This window comes from Anopheles moucheti, chromosome 2, assembly GCF_943734755.1.
Source record: "Anopheles moucheti chromosome 2, idAnoMoucSN_F20_07, whole genome shotgun sequence".
Lineage (NCBI taxonomy): Eukaryota > Metazoa > Arthropoda > Insecta > Diptera > Culicidae > Anopheles > Anopheles moucheti.
In genome coordinates, this window is record NC_069140.1 from 10269464 (window position 1) to 10289962 (window position 20499).

Below are 20499 nucleotides of genomic sequence, written 5' to 3' on the forward strand. Positions count from 1 at the left end.
ATAAAGTAAACGGCTTTATTGCTAGAATTTTATATTACCTAATGGATATCTTTCTATTTCCATAACGATTAATTTTATTTCTTTTCTGAAAATGTATTACGCTGTCATCAATAAAAGCAATCGCGTACGGTGAGATGTTCGGTCTTTTTCGGTTTTATGTTTAATATTATTGACATTCTGTTTTTGTTTATTTTTCCTCCACAGATACATTGATACACCGCTAACGTGGGGTATTGCTTTACTATTGCCTTTCTATTCTTACATTACTTCAAACCCCCCGATTTGTAAGCATGAGTTCGCTGCGTTTTAGTTTTCCGTGTTTTTTGTTTTTTGCTAACCCACCCCTTGGTATTGTGTTGCGCCGTATGCCGGCAGCGGGCAGCGCCACAACACCACTCTTAAACACCACGGCCTAAGTGCGCTAAATGGATAAGAAACGTACTACAAAATAAGTTTAATATTAGTTCGTTGTCCGTGTTGTATGTATTCGTGGTATTCCTTGTTCCATGTTTTTTTTTCCCCGTAAAATGTAAACATATATGCAGTTTGTTCTGTGTCCCTTTCGTCTAAACCGTATCTGTTCCTTCACGGCACGATGGCCGCCTCGAACACGGAGTCCGGGCCATGCTTGAGCTGTGATGAATTCGAACTACAGTTTTAACTAGTAAAAAAAACAATAGAACGCCAATGTCCATTGCTCCTCCGCAGCGGTCAGGTGGTTGTTGCAGATAGGTCAAACCCCATTCCAAACGAACGTAAGTCTCCCGGGACACGCAGCTCAAAACGTGGGGGGAATGTTCTTGCGCACACAATGAACCGGTGAACAAGGCTTCGATGATGGAAGTTGCAGGGAACAACAGGCATCCATGTCGAAAGTTTAAGACCGATCCTGATATCATCGCTAGTTGTCAGTGCCATAGACCTTCACACACATAAGTTGGGTAAGTTTTTAAACATAAGTGAAACTCCTTACAGTATTATCGGACGAAAAGGGATAAAGAGAATACTATCGCGTCTAACCGAAAAGCCTGATAGACACAGATTGTGGGATTAATATATATTTATATGTATGTATGTATGTATGTATATATGCATGCACAATTCTGCCCCATAGTGTAACCACGTACGGACATAGTTTATGAGTCGGAAACATAAATTACATTCTGTGTGACCACAGGAGTGTATTTTAACCAAACACCCCCGCTGTGTATGTTGTGAATGTTGAATATATAAACCCCCGAGAGGGTAAAACTGTTGTGGGGATGTTTCCTATACTGATAATTTCTTTTCAAGATTTAAAGTTCCTTCCTTTCGTAGGAACTAATTGTTCAAAATCTGATCTGATCTTCCTGCCTGCTGCTGACTTCTACAGGAAATGCATATATTCTTAGTGGCCTGAACTGTTTTGTGTATGTATTGGTATGGTTCTGTCAGTGTGTGTGTGTGTGTAAGTGTGCATGCATGCGTAAACCAATTGTTTTGGATCTTCCATATTACACCATTAGATTAATACAAAATACTCTGGTATGATGATACATATTTATAATAAAAAATAGCTTTTGCTCATTGCTTTACAATCACAGTTCACATTGACGCGTTCGTGTATATGTTTTTTTTTTGTTTGTTTTCAATTTGTTTTATGTGCGTGTTTTATTAGTTTGTTTTGTTTGTATGATTTTCTCCTTGTCACTTTCTCCCTTTTCGTTTCAAAAAAAAAAAAGTATACCCCCACCCATTACGCATTACAATATAGCCACACGAACACGCACTTTTCAATCTGTATTTCCCCGTCACACAAACACACACACAATCGTACGTTACTGTTACTCGCGCACATACCGACATTAAAACACACTCATGCTTCGTTCACGATCACTCCAATCATCGTTCATGCTAAATTGTCGTGCGATTTATTCTTCATACCAACTATCTCTTATTTTGGCCGCCGACAGCCAAAAGCCAGCGTGCCGGTCGAACGTTCGAATAGAATATTCCAGTCCTGCCTATATCCTGCTATGGTAAAGCTCGCCCAATTGCTTGAAGGTTGGGCTTGTTGGCGAAATGGTTTAAAACAATTAATAGAGCAATAGAAAAGGAAACGCCAACAGCTCCTCTGCGAGCGATCCTACGGGTAACTGGAATTTCTTACTAAACTAGTTGTATCGTAAAAAGGAGAAACCATACAGCAGTAGTACTGCTACTGTTGCAGGGCGATAAAAGGTGATAGATGAGAGTTCAAGACATAAGATTGAGCAAATTGTAATGTGTGTATGTGTGTATGTTTCATGTACAGCACCACGGCTCGTGATGCTACACGCCCTTACTCTGTAGTCCCTTCTTCCCACACATGCACGATCATACGCTGGTTTTTTTTGGGTTCAACGGTATCCGCCGATGCATCGCCCACAGCAAAGGGCAGTTACATCAGGCTTGGGTGACGTTCATGCGAAGCCACAGTGAAACGAAAACCCTGGACAGGTGACAATGAAGCTATCCCCCTTGAGTCCCGGTGGCACTGTGTCAAGCGGTTTAGCCTCGCTTGAACTTGAGCACCAGCATCGTGATGACAAGGAACAGCGCGATCCAGGCGATCGTGGAAACGAAACCCATGTACACGTCCGGTTCCATTATGCTCCAGCCACGGGCCAGTATCGAGCGGAGGGACGTCGTGGCCAGCGTAAGTGGCAGACAGAGCGATACGTATCGCAGCACCAGCGGCATACCTTCGATGGGCCAAATAACACCCGACAGGAGCAGCGTGGGATAGAAGGACCCAAGCGCCAGCTGGATGGCGTTACGTTCGAGCTCACAGATTGCCGAAATGACAAACCCGAAGCACATACCGCACAGACCCTGCAGGATGGTCAGCACGACGATCCAACCAATCTCACCGTTGTTCGTCACACCGAATACGACGATCATGAAGATCAGTACCAGTGCCGTTTGGCCGCACATCACCACAAACTGTGTGACGACGTGCGAGAAGAGAATTTCGGTCGGCGTTACACCGGCCACCCACGAACGGTCCAGCAAACCCTCGGTACGTTCGATGATCAGAGCGGAAGAGGTCAGTGCTACTGCCAGGAAGAACACGATACTGCGAATGAAAGCGAAAAAGGCAGGTTAATGGGCATGGCACGCAAATGCTGCTGCGGCTAGACAAACATACGTCAAAATGACTCCTGGCGCAACGAAGTCCGTGAACGATGGATCGTTGGTGCCGTAGATCGGGGCCTTGAACTGAATCGGTACATCGCCAAGCTTCGGGTTGTTGTCGCACACTCGGAGCAGCTGTTGGGCAAACTCCCGGTAGGCGACCTGCAAGTCCCGGTTGAGCATGATGCCGATCTGCTGGTTAGACATATCGAGCCACACGCGAATCTCCGATTGATCCAACGTTTCGTCGTCCGCATCGCGTCCTGCGGGTAAGATAAGCGCGTTAGTGAAACAAATTCCAATTCTCGTTTGCAAATCAACCTCAAGATCACTTACCAAGAGCGATACGCGCCACGAGTGCGTCGGTGAAGTTATCCGTGAAGTATAAAGCACCCCAGGCATTGCCATCGCGTACCGCACCGAGCGCCGAATCCAGATCCGTGTAGTACTCCTTCACGATGGTCGTGTTCAGGTGGCTCAGGTATCGACAGGACAGGTTGGTAAAGCTGCACCCCGGATCGAACGCACAGTCCGCACCGATGGTCGAGTTCATCTCACCGTTTACGATGGCCATCTTCAGGTTGGTTGGGTCGCGACCGATTGCCAAGCAGAACAGAATCACCTGCATTACCGGGAGGGCAAAGATGAACAGCATCACGCCCACGTTTCGCCACATGCGCAGGAAGTTTTTAACGAGCAGTGCTCGGATTTTTCCCTTCGATGTGAACTTTGGAGATGCGAAACAAAAAAAAGGGTACAGGAGATTAATACACTGTCGTCTGAGGTCATCTTGTCTAAGGTGAGAACTTACATTGGAACAACCCGAACATTCGGTACAGTTATCGCATTCGACGGCCTGACTGATCGCACCGGGCGCTGACCCATTGAGTCCGTTAATCTGGTGTAATAAATTGGTGGGTTAACTTCGCATCCTATCGAAAGTGGAACTCAAAATACTTACAGCAATGGTCGATCCGTTACTGTCACTGATGAGCACTTCCTTGCTCTGGTGGAAGTTTAGTCCGACGACTCCACTCTCCTGGCTGACGTAGACTGGGTTATCCTTTTTGTTGCCAAATGCTAGCGCCGACAGTGATATGTTGTTGCTGTACGACAAACATTCTCCATTAGTGTTCGTTCGATACAAGGCAACGAAAAGAAGCACAATATGCCAGCTTACCTGATGTTCAGCTCAGCTGGTGCCACATTCGCTTGGCCCTGTTTGCGTGACAGCTTAAGGAAGACATCTTCCAGGCTGCTGCAGCGATACATCGACAGCAGACAGCTGGGCGATTCTTCGGCCAACAGCCGACCGGATCGCATCAAACCGATCTAAAACGAGGCGAGCAAACAGGTTTTGACAGCGTAACGCAACTTCACCCCGGCAGAGTATCTTCCGACTTACCGTGTGTGCTTGTCGGGCTTCTTCGATGTAATGTGTCGTAATGATGACGGTTTTCTGGCCGGCCTTGGTGATGTGTACGAGATGATTCCATATACTTTGTCTAAGTAGTGGATCCACACCGACGGTTGGTTCATCGAGAATGAGCAGCTCCGGATCGTGCATCAGGGCAACGGCGAACGAGACACGACGCTGCTGACCGCCACTGTAAGTACGCGCGAAACAAATGTACGCAGTCAGCACCGTTTCGACAGAGAAACAACCGTGGCTATTTCAGACTTACCTCAAGTTCTTCACCAACCGAGACTCCGATGGCAAATCGAGAAAATTGAGCAAAAACTGTAACCGCTCGACGATCTCTGACGTGTGCATGCCAAAGATCCAACCGAAGTACATCATCGTCTCGCGGATCGAGAATTCGCCGTATAAAGCTATCTCTTGCGGCATATAACCTACGCGGGCTCCCGGGACACCAGATCCTGTGGAGGAGAAGATGCATTAGACGGTTTGGACAAGACTCAAGACTTCGAGACTCCTGCAAAACGACGCCACTTACCCTTTGTTCCCGGCTTTCCTCCAAGCACCCATATTTCTCCTGAGTTTAGTCGCTTTCGGCCTACTATGCATGATAGAAGTGTCGTTTTGCCGCAACCGGATGCTCCTAAAAGTCCATAACTGTGAAGAGAAAAGTGAGAATAAAGAGATCACTTGATTGAAATTAAATAGCCACCCATATTTAGTATTCGGCTTGAGAGTATTTTTTTCGATTTGGAGAAGCTTCAATACGATCATTCCTCCGGTGCTTTATGGTACTTCGAGCTAATTGTTTCCACGGTTTTTTTACCACTCCGAACTACCTTTTTTGTTGCGATCAGACAAGAAATATCACACACAAGGGTAACTAAACAACAATACTGATCCCCGACGCGTCACAATGCTTTAACGCGTCTGCCGAATCCATTCCGATCACGTACCAACGATTTATGTACGCCTTTGGACGGTTGGGATGTCCATTTGCGTTAGATGGCCTCCGTTGGCCGACTGCTTAAGGTAACGAAATAAACAATCATTGCCATCAGAACGCGCAAGGGCCGAAGCGAATACGACCATTACACGATCTAACAAATTCCTGTGTGGCTGCTGTGATGATATGGCAGACGCTTAATGTGTAATAAAAAGATTCTCTCCGGACAGACTTTGCAAATAAAATGCCATCAATCAGTCAGATACCGGACCGGTCGGTGTTGTGGCACGGTTATTGCATTTGGGATGCATCGAACGGGATGCACTTGTCACATGAGCCCGGTACATGTATGGAATCTATCTAACCGGACCCTATCCTTTACTCCGACACGTTGCCGCTGGAGATCTCGAAACAATGATCATTCTGAACCGGACGGCTTTGTGTTGCATTAGGGAGGATTCTATGACCATTGTGCTGGTGTTGAACAACAGTAATTAAAGCTATACCTCATTGTCCTGAGAGTTTCTACGATCTAATATCTCTAAGGTTGTTTGTGTGAGTCACTATTCTTGAAGTACCTCCCGTAACATGCTTCAATATTCATGTGGCATGTTCCAAAGCCAGGGACACAATTACTTCAACATATGCCACCACATCACCATGTGTGATTGTTTTTGACATAAAACGTTCTAAAATTTGCCTTGACCTTTAAAATGTTGTAATAACTTTTTGGGGGCGCCCAAAAGGCGAAATAAAAAAGCGCCGGTGTTAAGATTTGATGCTTTGCGCGTGTCTTCAATGTGCAACCATCGAACAATGCTCCGGAAGCGGCACATCCAAGGACGATACGCAACGAACCGCTGGCGATTGTTCCCCCTGTGCGGGCAGTGTCTGACAGCGTGAAGAAAACATAGCGGAAGCAACATCCAACCGGGCCCTCCAAAAACCCTTGGCGCGCGCAGTGTCTTGGATGATTCCGCTCGGACGAATCAACGTCCATTGTTGGGCGCGGGAAAGAAGACAATGTACTCGTCGTGCCATAAGTGAAATGCACAGGGACGTCAACAAAACGGTACGACGTAAGGCCATGCCAGACCGTGGCCATAGTGTTATCAAATCATAAAACACGGAAATAAAAGGGAGCTGAGGTTTTGCTGATTTGTGGGGAGGGTAATTCTTGAAGCGAAAGGTATTCTACCTTCGGCAATCAGACGACTTAACTTCATTAATCATGGGACCAAACTTCGGCGACGTGTTGTATTAAATGGTTCAGTTATAGCTCAAAATAGCACTACATTTGGTTCTAAACGTTGGATTCGGTGTGGTCCAATCATTGTAACTACAACAATTACTCGTGTGTCCATTGACCATGCAACCGTTACGGACCGTGTGTACGTATGTCGGCCTTGTATACTGCGCGAGTTCCATCATTGCATGGTACAATCCGTTGCATGCTCGTCTATTACATCGTACCGGAACGGACAGTAAACTTTCGACCTCGGTGAAAGGTGTATTACTTGGGGTTGTGATGAGAAATTGTCTTTTTGACAACAAACTCCAATTGCACATCATGCTATTCAGTGAGATCGAAGGTTAATTCTCCTTGAGACCTTTAGAGATATTAGCTTCACCGTGGTAAACAAACCCGAAAGGAAAGAAACCTTTACATAGTTCGTTGAATATGAGAGGTATTTTTTCTCACCTCCACAGCAAAACTATTAACGGCCGACCACACGTTGGTCACAATAAATTGAGAGTAAAATTGCCCGTTTTCATCCGGATGCTGCCGGTGAAAAATGTGGTACGCATGTGTCTGGCCTATCAGGTGGTTCACCACCGGAACACAAAGCGCACAGAAATAAAGGTGTAGAAAGGCATTAGAGGACAAAACAGACAACCGAAGGCAACGGCTGGTTGGTTGGAGGAGGTTTTTTTCTGTCTGTTTTGGAAAAGTCGATGATTAGCAAAGATGAACGCAATCCGTAATTACTTCCGTGACGGTGGTGAGGGAACGGTTCGTACCGAGCAGTGATGGGTCGGATAGCTTACAGCAAACATTTCGTTGGCTGCCGCTCGTTTTGCGGTGATTGAAAACGTTGAGAAAGAAACGGAATGCACGATTGGGGTTCGATTGGGGGTTTTCCCCACCCGAAATTGCTTAGTTTGCTTTTAAATAAGCGAACGGGAGAATTACAAAATCTTTAAAATCTCCCGGTCTGCCACGTCAAAAAACGATCTGGAAAAAACGGAATTATTTTGCAGTCATCGTACATTCTGCAAGTTGTACTTTCGATTTCCTTCAATACTAAACAATAGTTTTACGCCACCCCGAGTACGAGTTCCTGCTTCGGTAGTCAAGGTTAATCGATGAGCTCTTGTTCGGGTTCACCCGTATGGCGAATCGTTTCCGTATTGCAAAAATGGAAAACATCTGAAGTGAGCTAATTATAAGATGAGTGTAAATTTTTTTTTATTTAAAAAAAAAAAGATTTCCAAAACTGTCCACATTACATAAAACCGAATGAGAAGCTTAATGAGTTTCCTTTTAGTGCTTTAATTAGCTTTGACGGTAACAAATGAATAAGGATGAATCTATTGAAAGAAAGTCATCAAAAATCATATGCATTAGTTAGAAACAACGCATCGGTTGATCATGCTTCCGATCAAGTTAATTAACAAAGTTTGCAATAAATAAATATTCAATCATGTTTGCAAACACTGGATAACCTTTTTTTCAAAACAAAAAAAAAAACATTGCGCTTTTAATTCGATGACCAATCTGATGAATCATTCTCGTTACGCAAGGGTTGCTTTGTTTATCCTCCAAGCAAAAAACTTCCACCAGAAATTAATCGTAAACGATCGATGAGTGTAGTAAAAACAGAAAAAAAAACCAACACTTACATAGTTCCTTTGGCTACTGTCATGTTAAGATTCGATAGAACTTGATTTGGTTTCTTCTTGGTGCCGTACGATTTGAACGCATGCCGCACGGAGACGGCATTCTGCTGTCTGCTCCACATCGTCCCTCCATCGTCGATCGTTGCCACACTGGTCTCGCTACCGCTGGAAGATGAAAGAAGATGAAGAAGAACCAAAAAAAAACATTATTAATTACATTTCAATCAATGCACAACTGAACGAATTTAGTCTTTAAATTATTTTTGTTTAAAAAAAGGTTAGAGAGGTAAGAAGTACAGGATGTAGCAAATTTGATGCATCATAAGACTGTTGTTCAACTTTGATAAAATGCGAGTAAACAACAGCGGAATGCAACCGACACTCATTTGTTGCGTTAGTGCTGCACGCTTTGTTTGTTCCGCCAGTTACATTCGATGCGCTTTTGGTTGGTTCCAAGTGCAAAAGGTAACGAGCGAAGTTGGTCGGTGATTGCTGCATTTGTGATGTCTCTCTCGCTGTTTTTTTTTCGTACGGCACACATCATTGCGAATGAAAAACCGGACAAACCCCGGTGTGTGTGTGTGTGTGATTAAATGCGAACCATCGCTGACTAATTGTAATTGCACATCTAGCCTTGATCTAACTCCGCCAACAGAGTGCTTCGCACGTGCAAGAGTTGGTTTTGCTGCGGTGCAGCGATGGTCGTCGCAGTGGTTTTGATCCTTCTGAAAGCCTGGCCGGACTTTTGATACGAGAAGGAATTTTAACGACCGGCAAATGACGCTCGACCCGTCAAGCTGAAAGTTTGCCAGTCTAATTCCAGTTCAACTAGGTCTAGGATGGTGTTTTTTTTCTTGTTGGGTCCTCATGCTCAACAACCAGCTTGTGGTGAAAGGAATTGAGGTTTTTTGATGATTAAAATGGTTGACATTAGTCACCATTAGTCGAGAGTACATTAGTATCATCAGGCAGGAATTCGTGATCTTGAAAGATACACTCAGGCAGAGGACGTTTGTCGGGTGCTTTATGTGCTTTGCCTCGTAAAAGTTACGTAGTGTCTAATTTCAAGAGTACCAGCGCGACTCTACGCCAACTCTGATATTGGCCTCAATTTCAGTGTGTCAAATGTTTCAATTTGACACAAATCACTCGCCCCGGAGTGTGGAGTCTATCGAAAAAAAAGGTTCCCATTCGCGCAGGCGCTCGCAGGTCTTTTCCGGGAGAGAAGGTCATGTTATGCTAATTCCATGCGTAAGCCACTCATCCACGTTTCGAAACCAGCCGGCCCACCAATTGAATGCGTAAGCTCGTCAGCTATTAACACGCAATGATCAAACAGGCCAATCCCCTTTTCCCAGGCAAACACGCACACCTGTGTGTCTGTGCTGGTGATCGATACAGCGATGATCGATGACCACCGAAAAAAAAAGTAATAATAAACGCAAACGGAAAGTACTTCCGCCATGGCGATCAATTTCCAACCGACGTGAATGAAACGCCGATCGACAGGCGATCAGGGATCAATCTTCAACATCGGCTCGCTTGGTGCCGCAACAGCAACAGCACCAGCAGTGTGCACGATTGCAAACTACTGCAGCTGCTTTCGTTTATGGAAGCTAGCTTTTGCCCCGTAAGAGCCCGACCCGAGGCCAGAAGCTTTCGAATAGAAAAAAACACCAAACACCCCGCGGTACGCGGACCGGTAAGCCTCGCATCGCACCGTCCGAGCGAGCTTTCCATTCGGCATGCGTGCCAGGCAGGAGAAAACGAGTCGTGCAGAGTTAGTCCGCCAGCAGCGGTGAACTTTCAAGGACACCGGAACGTTGGCCGCACGTTGAATCATCGCTGTTCGGTTCGTTGAAAAAGCAGTGAAATCACGCCACCTGAAGTGGTCGACGGTTGCTAGAAGTGTTGCAAAGTCTTGCGGGGTCTTGTGGGTCTTGCTTGTTTGAATCTCTTTTTTCTTGTAACAAATGATGCAATAACAAACCAATCCATTCTGATATGATACCCAATTATGTTAAGGGCTCAAAGGAAAACGCCTTCAATAATTAAGAACAAAGCTTCAACTCCTCTCCCAAACACGTCTGCAAATAATGCTTCTGTCGCGCAAAAAGTTTGCATCAACTATGCGCCAAATGATGTGAGGACTGACTGTGTTCCTTAACCATAATCAAAGCAAACAGACATTCATTAGCATAGACGGTACGACGACGAAGACGACAAACCACACGGCACTGGAAGTTGAAGACGCTTGCATTACGTCAGGTTTGGTTACGGTCAGGCCGTGTTTGCAGGTGCGTCTAGAACAAGGAAGTCTCGCCGATGAAGAAGATGACCGTGAAGCAGAAAGCGGACAAAATCCCTGACAAAACCGTTGCCGACGATACCGACGCATGCCGCCATCTTGTCTGTCTGGGACGGGCCGATCAGTTGTCAGAAATTGCACCAGCAAGATATATGACACAGTTTAAATTCCACTCCGTTAACCGATAATGGAGTTGGGAAGATTCCACCCATTCTGTCGAACAAGTGAGCACTAATTGTGGCACAGATGCGAACCGTAATATTCCATTAGGATGGCACCTGTTTTCGGCATTCAATTAGACGGGCACATTAGACGGGCAGACACGCTGTTACGGTTGAGAATATTAATGTCTGTAGGGTAATGTGCGTATTCTTAACGTGACATGTTTTGATTTGGGAGTTCGTTTTTTTTTATATATTGGATGGTCTGTTCAGCTCGTTAAATGAAACACGCATGCGAAAGGAAGAGCGATCCATCATCCACGACGCACGATGATCGTCCACGGCCTAAGTACACACCGGTGTCTAACCTTGAGGATGGCCGCTTATAGTGCGTGGCCATCTCCCACTCTGCGTGGTCAAGCCATTCCGAAAGAGAGAGAGAGAGGGAGAGAGAGAGCGAGAGAGTGGGAGCAACAAAAAAAACAAGGTACTAAGTGGCGTGATGTGCGTACTTTGTGTCATGACCGGAGCCAATCCTCAATTGGTTTTTAACCCGTTTGTGACGCTGTGTATGCGGAGCGCTGTTTTGTCGACGATAGAAATCTGAAACATTTATTTACACTTATTACAGCACCGACGCTATACTAATGCCTCCGCTACCACAGGGTGGTGGAGGGTCACATTTGCGTTTCGTTTCACCCTCCCCCGTTTCGACCCCTTCGCCGGTGCACACTGAATTCGGGGCGACCTTTCATGCTGCTCGCTATGCTTCGGCTACCCCTCGAACCGGTTTCTAATCGTACCGACCTCTGTACCTGTCATTACACCGACCAGCGCCATCACCGATCGCCTTGATCGCCCAAGCTGGCCCAAGACGGCGAAAATTTCGCCCCTAAACAGCAGCTCCAAAACTTCCAGCGATGACTGGTTTGGTCGCACCATACACAGTCGACAGTGTACGAATTGTGAATACAGATTCGATGAAATGCAAAGATTAATGTATTCACGTTCCCACACCACCACAACCACACACACACACAACGAGTCACTCAAGAAAAAAACGAAACCGAACGTTTTGGCATCGTCAGTTGCGTCGTCGGTCGATCGGAATGGTTCGTAGAATCACCACTCTGGCGGTTACTATCAAATCTATTGACGCACACTAATGGCGCACACGCATCGCAAGGCTTTCTCTCGCCAACCCCCATTTGTTTCGAACCACCCCACCTGATGCGCGATGGTCACCGTGAGTGGCCGATGGTGGGATGGTGAGTGTGTGAGAGAAGAGATTGAATAAGAAAAAAAAAACTAGTGGATGCGTGTGGTTGTATGCGTACGGCCACTCGCACACACACACAAGCACACACACACACATTCACTCGCAACTCGGGGTGCAACTCGAACGAAACTGAATTGACCTTCGGAAATGTAGGCCGTCTCGTTTGTTGTATAACATCGCGATCGCACGCCAGCGATCGTCGTCCGGTTCGTCGCTGCCACGGCCGTTGCAGTCGCTGGTACCGTCTTGAGCCGGTACGTTAATACATCGAGCGCGCGACGCTTTTTCGGTTGTTTATACGCACCGAAATGTAAATGATGCGTTTGCCGGTATCCTTCGACAACACTTTAACGGAAAGCACAAAACAATTTGCTACTCGCCTCATCCATCAGCGCGATGGGGATTTTGTTTTTGGGGACTAAATCTAAAACAAAAAAAACCATCCCTCGCGTGCTTGGTGTCAACCTTGCGTTTGTTTTGAACAACAGCATCAGTTTTCCGCTTGCAAACGGTAAACCATCTAAACTTTTACGATGCTATGCCTTGGTTAAGATGCTGTCGTCTTTGGTGAACGAATCTTTTAATGTTTAATTTACACACGCCAGAGAGAGTGTGTGTGTGTGCGAGAGAGCGAGAGACCCCCCACTCTCGGTTGTTGTGCCGGAAAGTTTCTTGTGATCATTTTATTGTTGTGTTACAAGCGATGCACAATTTCATCGCCTGCCGGGGGCATGTTGGCGCAATGTTGTCGGGGCACGCGAATAATCCACCGCCAGCCACGAACCAACCGCGAACTAAAGCCTCCACTTTGTGTGCCCTTTTGCCTCACGCCGTCGCTTAATGTGGCGCAATTAAGCCTAAGAAAGGTGAAAAAGCACGATACCCACCGTCGATGATGGTGCAAAGGGCCGTGAACAACAGCAAGAAGAAGTGGGGGAAAAAACTACAAACAAAACAATTACAAACCATGTACACAGATTGATACAGCACTGTACAGCATTATTCAGCATCAGTGCTGGCCGAACGTATACGGACGTATGCATGAGAAGAGAAGGAAAGCGTTGTAAAACATCGGCAAACGATCGCATTAGCCATCCGCTGAATGGTTTGATGATGGCTCAATTACACAATTGCATTCAATGTACCATCCCGGGAGGCCACGAAACGTGTCCACGATCAATCATGTTTACCGCGGTTTCAATGGCAGTATGGGCATTGGGGCGAGAGTGATTTTGGCTGATAACATTAGTCAAAATCATCCCGTATTCGTAGAAACAGATGTAATTCTGGTAGAACATCGATTGGTTAATGTTGTTGTCAAACGATAAGTTTTTCTGATCGATGGCTTGCATTGCGTTTCCAGTAATCTTGTACTTTACAAAAGTTTCACTGTGAAGTGTTTCTTAAACAATCTTTTGGGAGATAAATCAAGCATTTCTTTTGGATATCCGTCTTGCTTAAAATGTCAGGAAATATTTGGTAAAAATTCCAAAACATTGAAGATCAGATCATTCATTCAGAGGAGTATTCATCACGAGCAGTTCTATGTTTGATATTCAATCAAAGATTTATATAAAAATGATTCAAATATCTGCGGAAAGAATTTCTTGAAGATTAGTTTGCCAAATGACTTCAAATTGTTATGAGATAAACCTATTGACAGTTGCATCTCTAATAATCATTGCCTTTTCGGTTTAATATCGGAATATTGATTTTTCAACCCTAAATCGTCTTTTCAAATTTAAAAGTACATTAAATTAGAATTATCTTAAACAGATTAGAATCCGTGAAGTATTAAATGTTAGAAATAGAATTCTAATGAATTTTCAAGAGTAGTTCAAGCAACGACTTCAGTGACTTAAAAATGGGTCTTAATTTAAATTAAAATCAACAAATAAAACGAAAGACTGTGATGCTTTTCCACATGCATTATTTCACGAACTTCACTTAAAAACACTTCCCAACCATTAACTGAGGTAGTTGTTAATCTATAAACACACTGAAATTAACCTTTTTTTGGAAGCATCAAACTCAATACCTCCCCACTGTTAAAACGTTTTGCAAGTGTTTTGTGAAACCAACGAATAATACATCGAAAAATAATGTCTGCCTCCAGACGCGTTTACCAGCGAAAACATTATCCATTTTCACTCCAAAATAAACAAAACAAACTCGCACAAAACACTGATCGTCGATCAGAGCCGCTGCCTGATTGTTTCCGGTCTACTTACGTTATCAACATTTTATCATGTATTTCTGTGCGTCGGTTCGAGGGTACTGTTGTCGTAACAGTCGGTGCGATTCGGCGCTCACTTCCGGTGGCAAATAATTGGCTCGTCGGCTCGTTGATATTGCAACCACCGGCGGTGGGTGGTACTCCGAAAGTGTTGCGTCCAACCACCAGCAAGCTAAACACACCAGGCCACGAAAGGTTTCGTGGAGCCTGCCGTTCCCGGTTTTTTTGCGGGGAACAGTTCTGCTGCGTCCCGTTTTTGCAGGTGCAAAGTTCACCACCAGAAGCTGGCTGTACGTAAATGTTATCACTGTACCATGCACAACACTGAACGGATGGACCCGTGGACACCAGAATGGAGCGTATTATCACCGAACAAGCGCGAAAATCGATAACATTTACTAAACCAAAAAATACGGAATAAAACACGGATTAATAATCTCCGGAGCACGTTTTGCACACTGCCTATGCACATGAACACACTTCCGAATGCGAGTTCTAGCGCTGCTGAACTAATGCTGAAATCTGTGCGCAAGCGTACAAAGCACACCTGCTCCGGTGCGCACACTCCCACCATTCGGGACACGCTGATCACTTAAATTCGATGAGGATGATGGCGTTGAAGAAGACAAAGTAAATCGACCGAGAATGGGTTCCGCCCGAGCGAGGGGTGGTGGAGGGGGGGGGGGGGGGGGGAAAGATGGGGTAGGAAATGCGGGGGGTGTGTGAACCTTACAACACCAGCATCACACGCAGATCGCTATCATAAACCGGTAGTGGTAAGAAAGCGAATAAATCATCTCGGAACGGTGATGCGGATGCAGTGCGGACTAGTCGCCGATTCTGTTCCGCATTTTGTCGATCGTCGATCGGCGTATTTTTCCCACCCAGGTGCGGATCAATTGGCAATTGGCTCCCGGTGTGCTAAAAGGCGTGTTGGGCGCTGTGGTTTCGGTTGCTCCCGATGCTAGGCGAAAATTAATCTACACATCTGTGCACGTGCAAAGCGCGGGGGTTGGGGTAGAATAACAACAAACCAATTCGCGCAGCAAAAAGCGCCAAACGATCTTACAATCCCAATCGTTACGACACGCGATCGCGCACCCAAGCTCGCTCGTTTTAACGGCGGCTCGCCGTGCAGCTCAATTCGCTGCATTCCGCTAATGCTTGAGCGCGCGCTGGGCCACAAACATCGATTTCGACATTTTGCATCCACCCTCCGTTGCCCCGGAGCCGACCCACCGCGCCCATGCCCGCTCCAAGCCAGAATTAAGCAACGTTGCAGCCCGTCCGACTGGTTTTGGCGCACAAAAACACTGATGGTGGGCACCCATGAGGAGGACACGTTGTGCATGTGTGCTCCCGTGCAAGTGCGCACGGCAATCATGCTTCATACGCACACATACGACGGCACGGCATCGACACATCGCACGAAGGACTTCTTGTATAACTGGCATACTAATGGTGAAAAGGAAAAAAAAAACACTACAGCCACTACACCAAGCACGGTAAACACCGCAACGGTTTGAGGTCTTTGTGGCTTTGCAAATCTTTCGTTTCGTCGCTTTGTTGGGCCGGTTCATGTTCAAGTGGTTGCGGGGGCAGGGAGGGAGTTGGAGTGGGGTTGGTGCGGCGGAGACGCAAAACAAATTAACCAACATGATGTTGCCAAACGCCAAGAACCGTCGACGCCAAGAACGGATCCGCCAATGGTCAGATGGCGTGTTCTACAGCGGAGAGCAAATAGATACTTGTCGGAGCGGATTCGAAAGGGTGGTAGTTATGGCAACACTCTTCATTCGAAGGTTTTCGTTTCATTTGCCACAGCACAAGCAATAAGAAGGGGAGTCTGATGTTGAACATATTTGCTGCACCGTTAGCCATGTACAACAAGTCGGAAGACTCGATGTTTGCTGCTGGAAGATGAGATTGCAACATTTTGGCTTGTTGTTTGAAAGTTTGTTTGGTTTGTTTTGTTTTGTTTCACTAGTTGCTTGTTTGACGCATCTGCTCAGTTTGGAGTTTTCCATCATCTCGAGGTAGGTGGCGACAAATTGAGGCCATCCTCGGTTTGGCAAACTTTTAAGTAGCTTCAAGTCATTAGCTCTGCTCGTAGATTGCATCCAACTTATGCGCGACAACTTCATGTATTTTGGAGTTTGAAGTTAAGCCTTCGGTTTGGATGTACTTATTGAAGGATCAAGATCTTCAGGTGGACCAGTACCTTCGTACCAGGTCAAGACCTCTGCTGCGGTAATACTAAGAATTCTGCAACTAAGAGAAAAGCAGCTCTCTCTGGTTGAAGTTGAACCTTCAGTATGGATATACTTATTGAGAGATCAAGATCTTCAGCAGGACCAGGACTGGAGTTTTCCCAATTTGCATCAAGTTTCTTCATTTACAAGTACAGCCTGTCTTTCTCTACTTGAAGATAAACCTTCAGTATAGATGTACTTATTGAGAGATCAAAATCTTCTGGAGGATCAGTGTCTTCGTACCGAGAACTGATTATTCTGGTAAGAACAAGTAGATCAAACCAGAAGTAATTGGTCAAGACCTCCGGTGCAGTAATACTAAGAATTCTGATACTAAATAGAAGAGCTACAAGCACTTACTGGAGGCACTCCATTTGTATCAAGTTTCTTCATAAACTTTATTATTTTACCAATTTGCATCAAGTTTCTTTTATTAGCAAGTATAGTCTCGCTCTTTCGTCTTACTCGTTCGTCTCAACCTCGTTCACTACCAAGAAATTACGAACCAAATGTTCTGGCAAATTCTTGCAAAATCGCGACCCCCCAATTTAACGGGAACGCATGGTGTGATACCAATGGAAATTCGCAAGATTTATGCAAATTGTATGCCTTTTTTGCTGCTTTATGTCATATCGCATAATATGATATCATTCGAATATATGCCGGATGCGCTTGAAACCTGTTCCAGTGCGATCTCGATCACAATCCGCGCTTGAAACTGCCGCGCAGATAGAAAAGACGTGCCTTCACCGGTACGCACTTCCTACTGCGTTAACAAACGGTTGGAAATGAAACAGGATTCGTATGCAGATGAACATTTTTTCGGTGGGACATAAGCCGGTAAAACTGCACGACTCTGCACCGGCCACCACACACTGGTCGGGCAGATGATATTAAAAACCTTTCTCACACCGTTTTGTGGTGCTGATACGCGGAACTTTAAAATATAATTTATAGTGGAAAGGCTCATGACAAAGGGGAAGAAATAACGCGACAAGGGGGGAAACAGTTTTTAGCATACGTTAGCAACAAATTGCCAAAATGATGCGCTGCATTCGATGCTTTGTGATGAGTCGCGCTATGCGGAAATACATCGCGCGAAAAAAAATCCGCGCGCGAGGATCGTTTAGTCTGTTTGCTAATGCGATCATTAAAACGGATAGAATTTGCATTCCTGATATGGCACGATGGCTCAATGAATATAATCAGTAGCTTCGCACAGCTTGTATTATTCAGTTTCTCTGGCTGCTTAGAAGAAGAGTTGCCCCCCGCTAATGAATTCTGTTTCTTTGTTCGTTGGTCACTTCCTCGGTGCGCACACACATTTCCTATAGAAAGGAAAACAATCACAGAGACAATTACTGCTAATTCTACCGCTTAATACACGGGAACTCGTTCGTGATTCCGAAAGATTTCCATCCGTTTCCAACGCGGATTTTATACGTGAGCGGGTTAGATTCATGCGTAACAGCAATTGCGCGGGCCGAATGCTCGTGCGTAGCGAAATGCAGTTTTCAGCAACCGGAAACCAAGCCACGATTGAAACCGACACCTTGTTTCAGGTAGATGAGTGCTAATCTCGCAATCGCCAGAACAAATCGCCTATCCGCATCTCAATTACCCACGCAAATCGTGCACGCAATGGGTTTTCCCATCGTTTCCCGGCCCGTGGCTCACATTTTCATCTCACCAGTTCGAGGCCAAACACTGCGGATAGCGTTTTGCGATGTATCCATGACTATCAGCACACAAAACCCGGGAGACAGGCTGGATTGTGTGTCGCACACAGTTCTGCAGTCGTATACGCATGCATCATTCACAGTCAGCAGTCGAGGCGGGAGTGAAAATTCGCACCACGCAAAAAAAAAACCCACAACAAACCCCACAAAACAGCAAAACAGCAGTGCCCGCGGGGCCCTACGGTGCGGGCAAGGCTTTTGTGCGGTAGGTAAGGTTTCAGCCGCAGCGAGCCGCAGTTGTGCAATGGTCAGCAGTTCCGTGGCGGATATCGTATGGCGGGAGCGGGAGCGAGCAAAAACCCGAAAGCAAAACAGGCGCAAATATTCGTCACTGGGCCAGCGAACAGCTGTGCCAGTAATGTGCCACCACGGAGTGGCCCTTTCCCCTCAGTTCCCCTGTCGTCGGTCGAGTCTGTCGAGTCGTACCGCCGGCCAAAATGGACTCGAATGGCCTGGAGGTCCAGAAGAGAAACTTGTGCGGCAGCAGAGAGAGATAAATAAAGCAACATCAACTACGGCGAGGTTCTTGGAGGGTGATGGTTATCCAATGCGGTGTCCCACATTCCAACCAACTGACCGACCGGGAGGGATTATGCAAAGCCGTTTCCCTCCGTGTGTCAACCCCTCAGGAATCGAGGATCTTGTCCTGGATCGCCCTAATCGCCTCCGCTCCCGTCCGTCGTGAACTTCAACAGTAGCTCCAACTCAAGGGGATGAAAAGGGGTGAGTTCTGGGGAGGGTGGGTATGGTAGCAAAACCTCATCATGTCGCACCCTCATTGCGCAGCAGTGGCGTACTTGCGCACATATTCGTTTCGTTGTGTGCAATTATTATTATTATGCACGATATGTTTCGAGCACTCGCAATGCGCACCATGAAACAGACACACACGCGCATGGTGGTCACGAAAACAAGGGGTGGCAGGCGGCGGGAGGGGGGTGGTGTGTGCGATTATCCAATTCGATTTGAAATCGTACTTATCTAATTCTGCCATTTTTGCACACGCTCGTCTATTCGGTTTCGCACACGCATATGCACATGCACATCAGAAACATACCTATACGCACACACACACACACACACACACGCACACTCAAGCGAGCTTAAAAGCACACACATCACATCCCTTCTCGTTCGCTTTTCCCAACCAGCTGAAGAAAGGTTTTTCCAAGTGTATGTGCGCACACGTGCGGGGGGTTTTTTTTTTTTTGCTTGCCATACTTCTGCGCAACACACAAAACCAATCTGTCCGCTGGGATCCCGAACCGCTGCAACTGGTTTTCGGCCTCGGCCAGCTTAAGCCATCGTGTGTGTGTGTGCACCACCACCACCACCACAACAGCAGCAGCAGCAGCAGCATTAAACCAAGCCGGGTGTGAGAAATTCAAGCAAAAAGCCCCAACCGTGAAGGCCGCTTTGGCTTTGGACTGGGGAGCTTCGCTGGTGCTTGCAGCTGGTGCGTCGTCCTCCACCATCTACGCGATCGTTGGCACACCCGCCAAAGAAAAAGAAACTTTCGATTTCTGGCACGATAGGCGCGCAGGCGCTATTCGACCCGCTTCGCCTTGTTCTTCCCAAGAACAAGCTGAACTGAGCGAGCGTGTGAGCATTAACCGTGAGCAAAATCTCGCCAGCGCCGGGTGAGTTGGGCTTGAAAGTGAATTACCTTCAAAGTTGGTGGCCCGCAAAGTTGGATGCACTTGTCGCGGTTTGGGTCGGCCTCAACCCCTCCACCGGCCTAGTAGAAGAACTTAAAAACACGCAAAAACAATATCGCTCTCTGTTCGATCTCGATTGATCAGCGTACGGTCAATCGCTACATAACGGTAAATGTGCAATTCCACATCGCTTCAAACGGGGGTCCACCAGTGTGTGTGTATGTGGAGGGGTTGTTAAGCATCCTTACACAACGATCCCGCATGACTCCGCATGACTCCGAACCGAATCGCCGAAGCGAATCTCAGGGACAAACGAGTGCGTATCGGCCAAACCAGCGCTACCGATGGGCTGTTGGGTGTTGAGTAGAAGAATTCGTTTAGCGTATCTGCTTAGAAGGGTATGTGTGAGGCTCGATTCGATGTCCGGTTGGCATTGAGTCACC

At 46.3% G+C, this 20499-nt stretch overlaps 1 protein-coding gene across 2 annotated transcripts in view; it reads right to left on the reverse strand.

The window, feature by feature from the left end:
- Nucleotides 1-273: 273 nt before the first annotated feature.
- The window catches only part of LOC128299758 (ABC transporter G family member 23), a 38968-nt gene continuing 18742 nt past the window's right edge, over nucleotides 274-20499 (reverse strand). Inside the window, exons 2-12 of one of the 2 annotated variants that reach the window (XM_053035826.1) lie at nucleotides 14403-14805; nucleotides 8427-8588; nucleotides 5115-5233; nucleotides 4842-5037; nucleotides 4562-4763; nucleotides 4337-4488; nucleotides 4118-4262; nucleotides 3968-4054; nucleotides 3493-3883; nucleotides 3170-3419; nucleotides 274-3097 (exon numbers count right to left, since the gene is read on the reverse strand). In XM_053035826.1, the coding sequence (XP_052891786.1) occupies nucleotides 2530-3097; nucleotides 3170-3419; nucleotides 3493-3883; nucleotides 3968-4054; nucleotides 4118-4262; nucleotides 4337-4488; nucleotides 4562-4763; nucleotides 4842-5037; nucleotides 5115-5233; nucleotides 8427-8588; nucleotides 14403-14413 (2283 nt within the window). In that variant the 5' untranslated portion in view covers nucleotides 14414-14805 and the 3' untranslated portion in view covers nucleotides 274-2529. The remainder of the gene's footprint in view (nucleotides 3098-3169; nucleotides 3420-3492; nucleotides 3884-3967; nucleotides 4055-4117; nucleotides 4263-4336; nucleotides 4489-4561; nucleotides 4764-4841; nucleotides 5038-5114; nucleotides 5234-8426; nucleotides 8589-14402; nucleotides 14806-20499) is intronic. The other variant, XM_053035825.1, reaches the window with a different exon arrangement.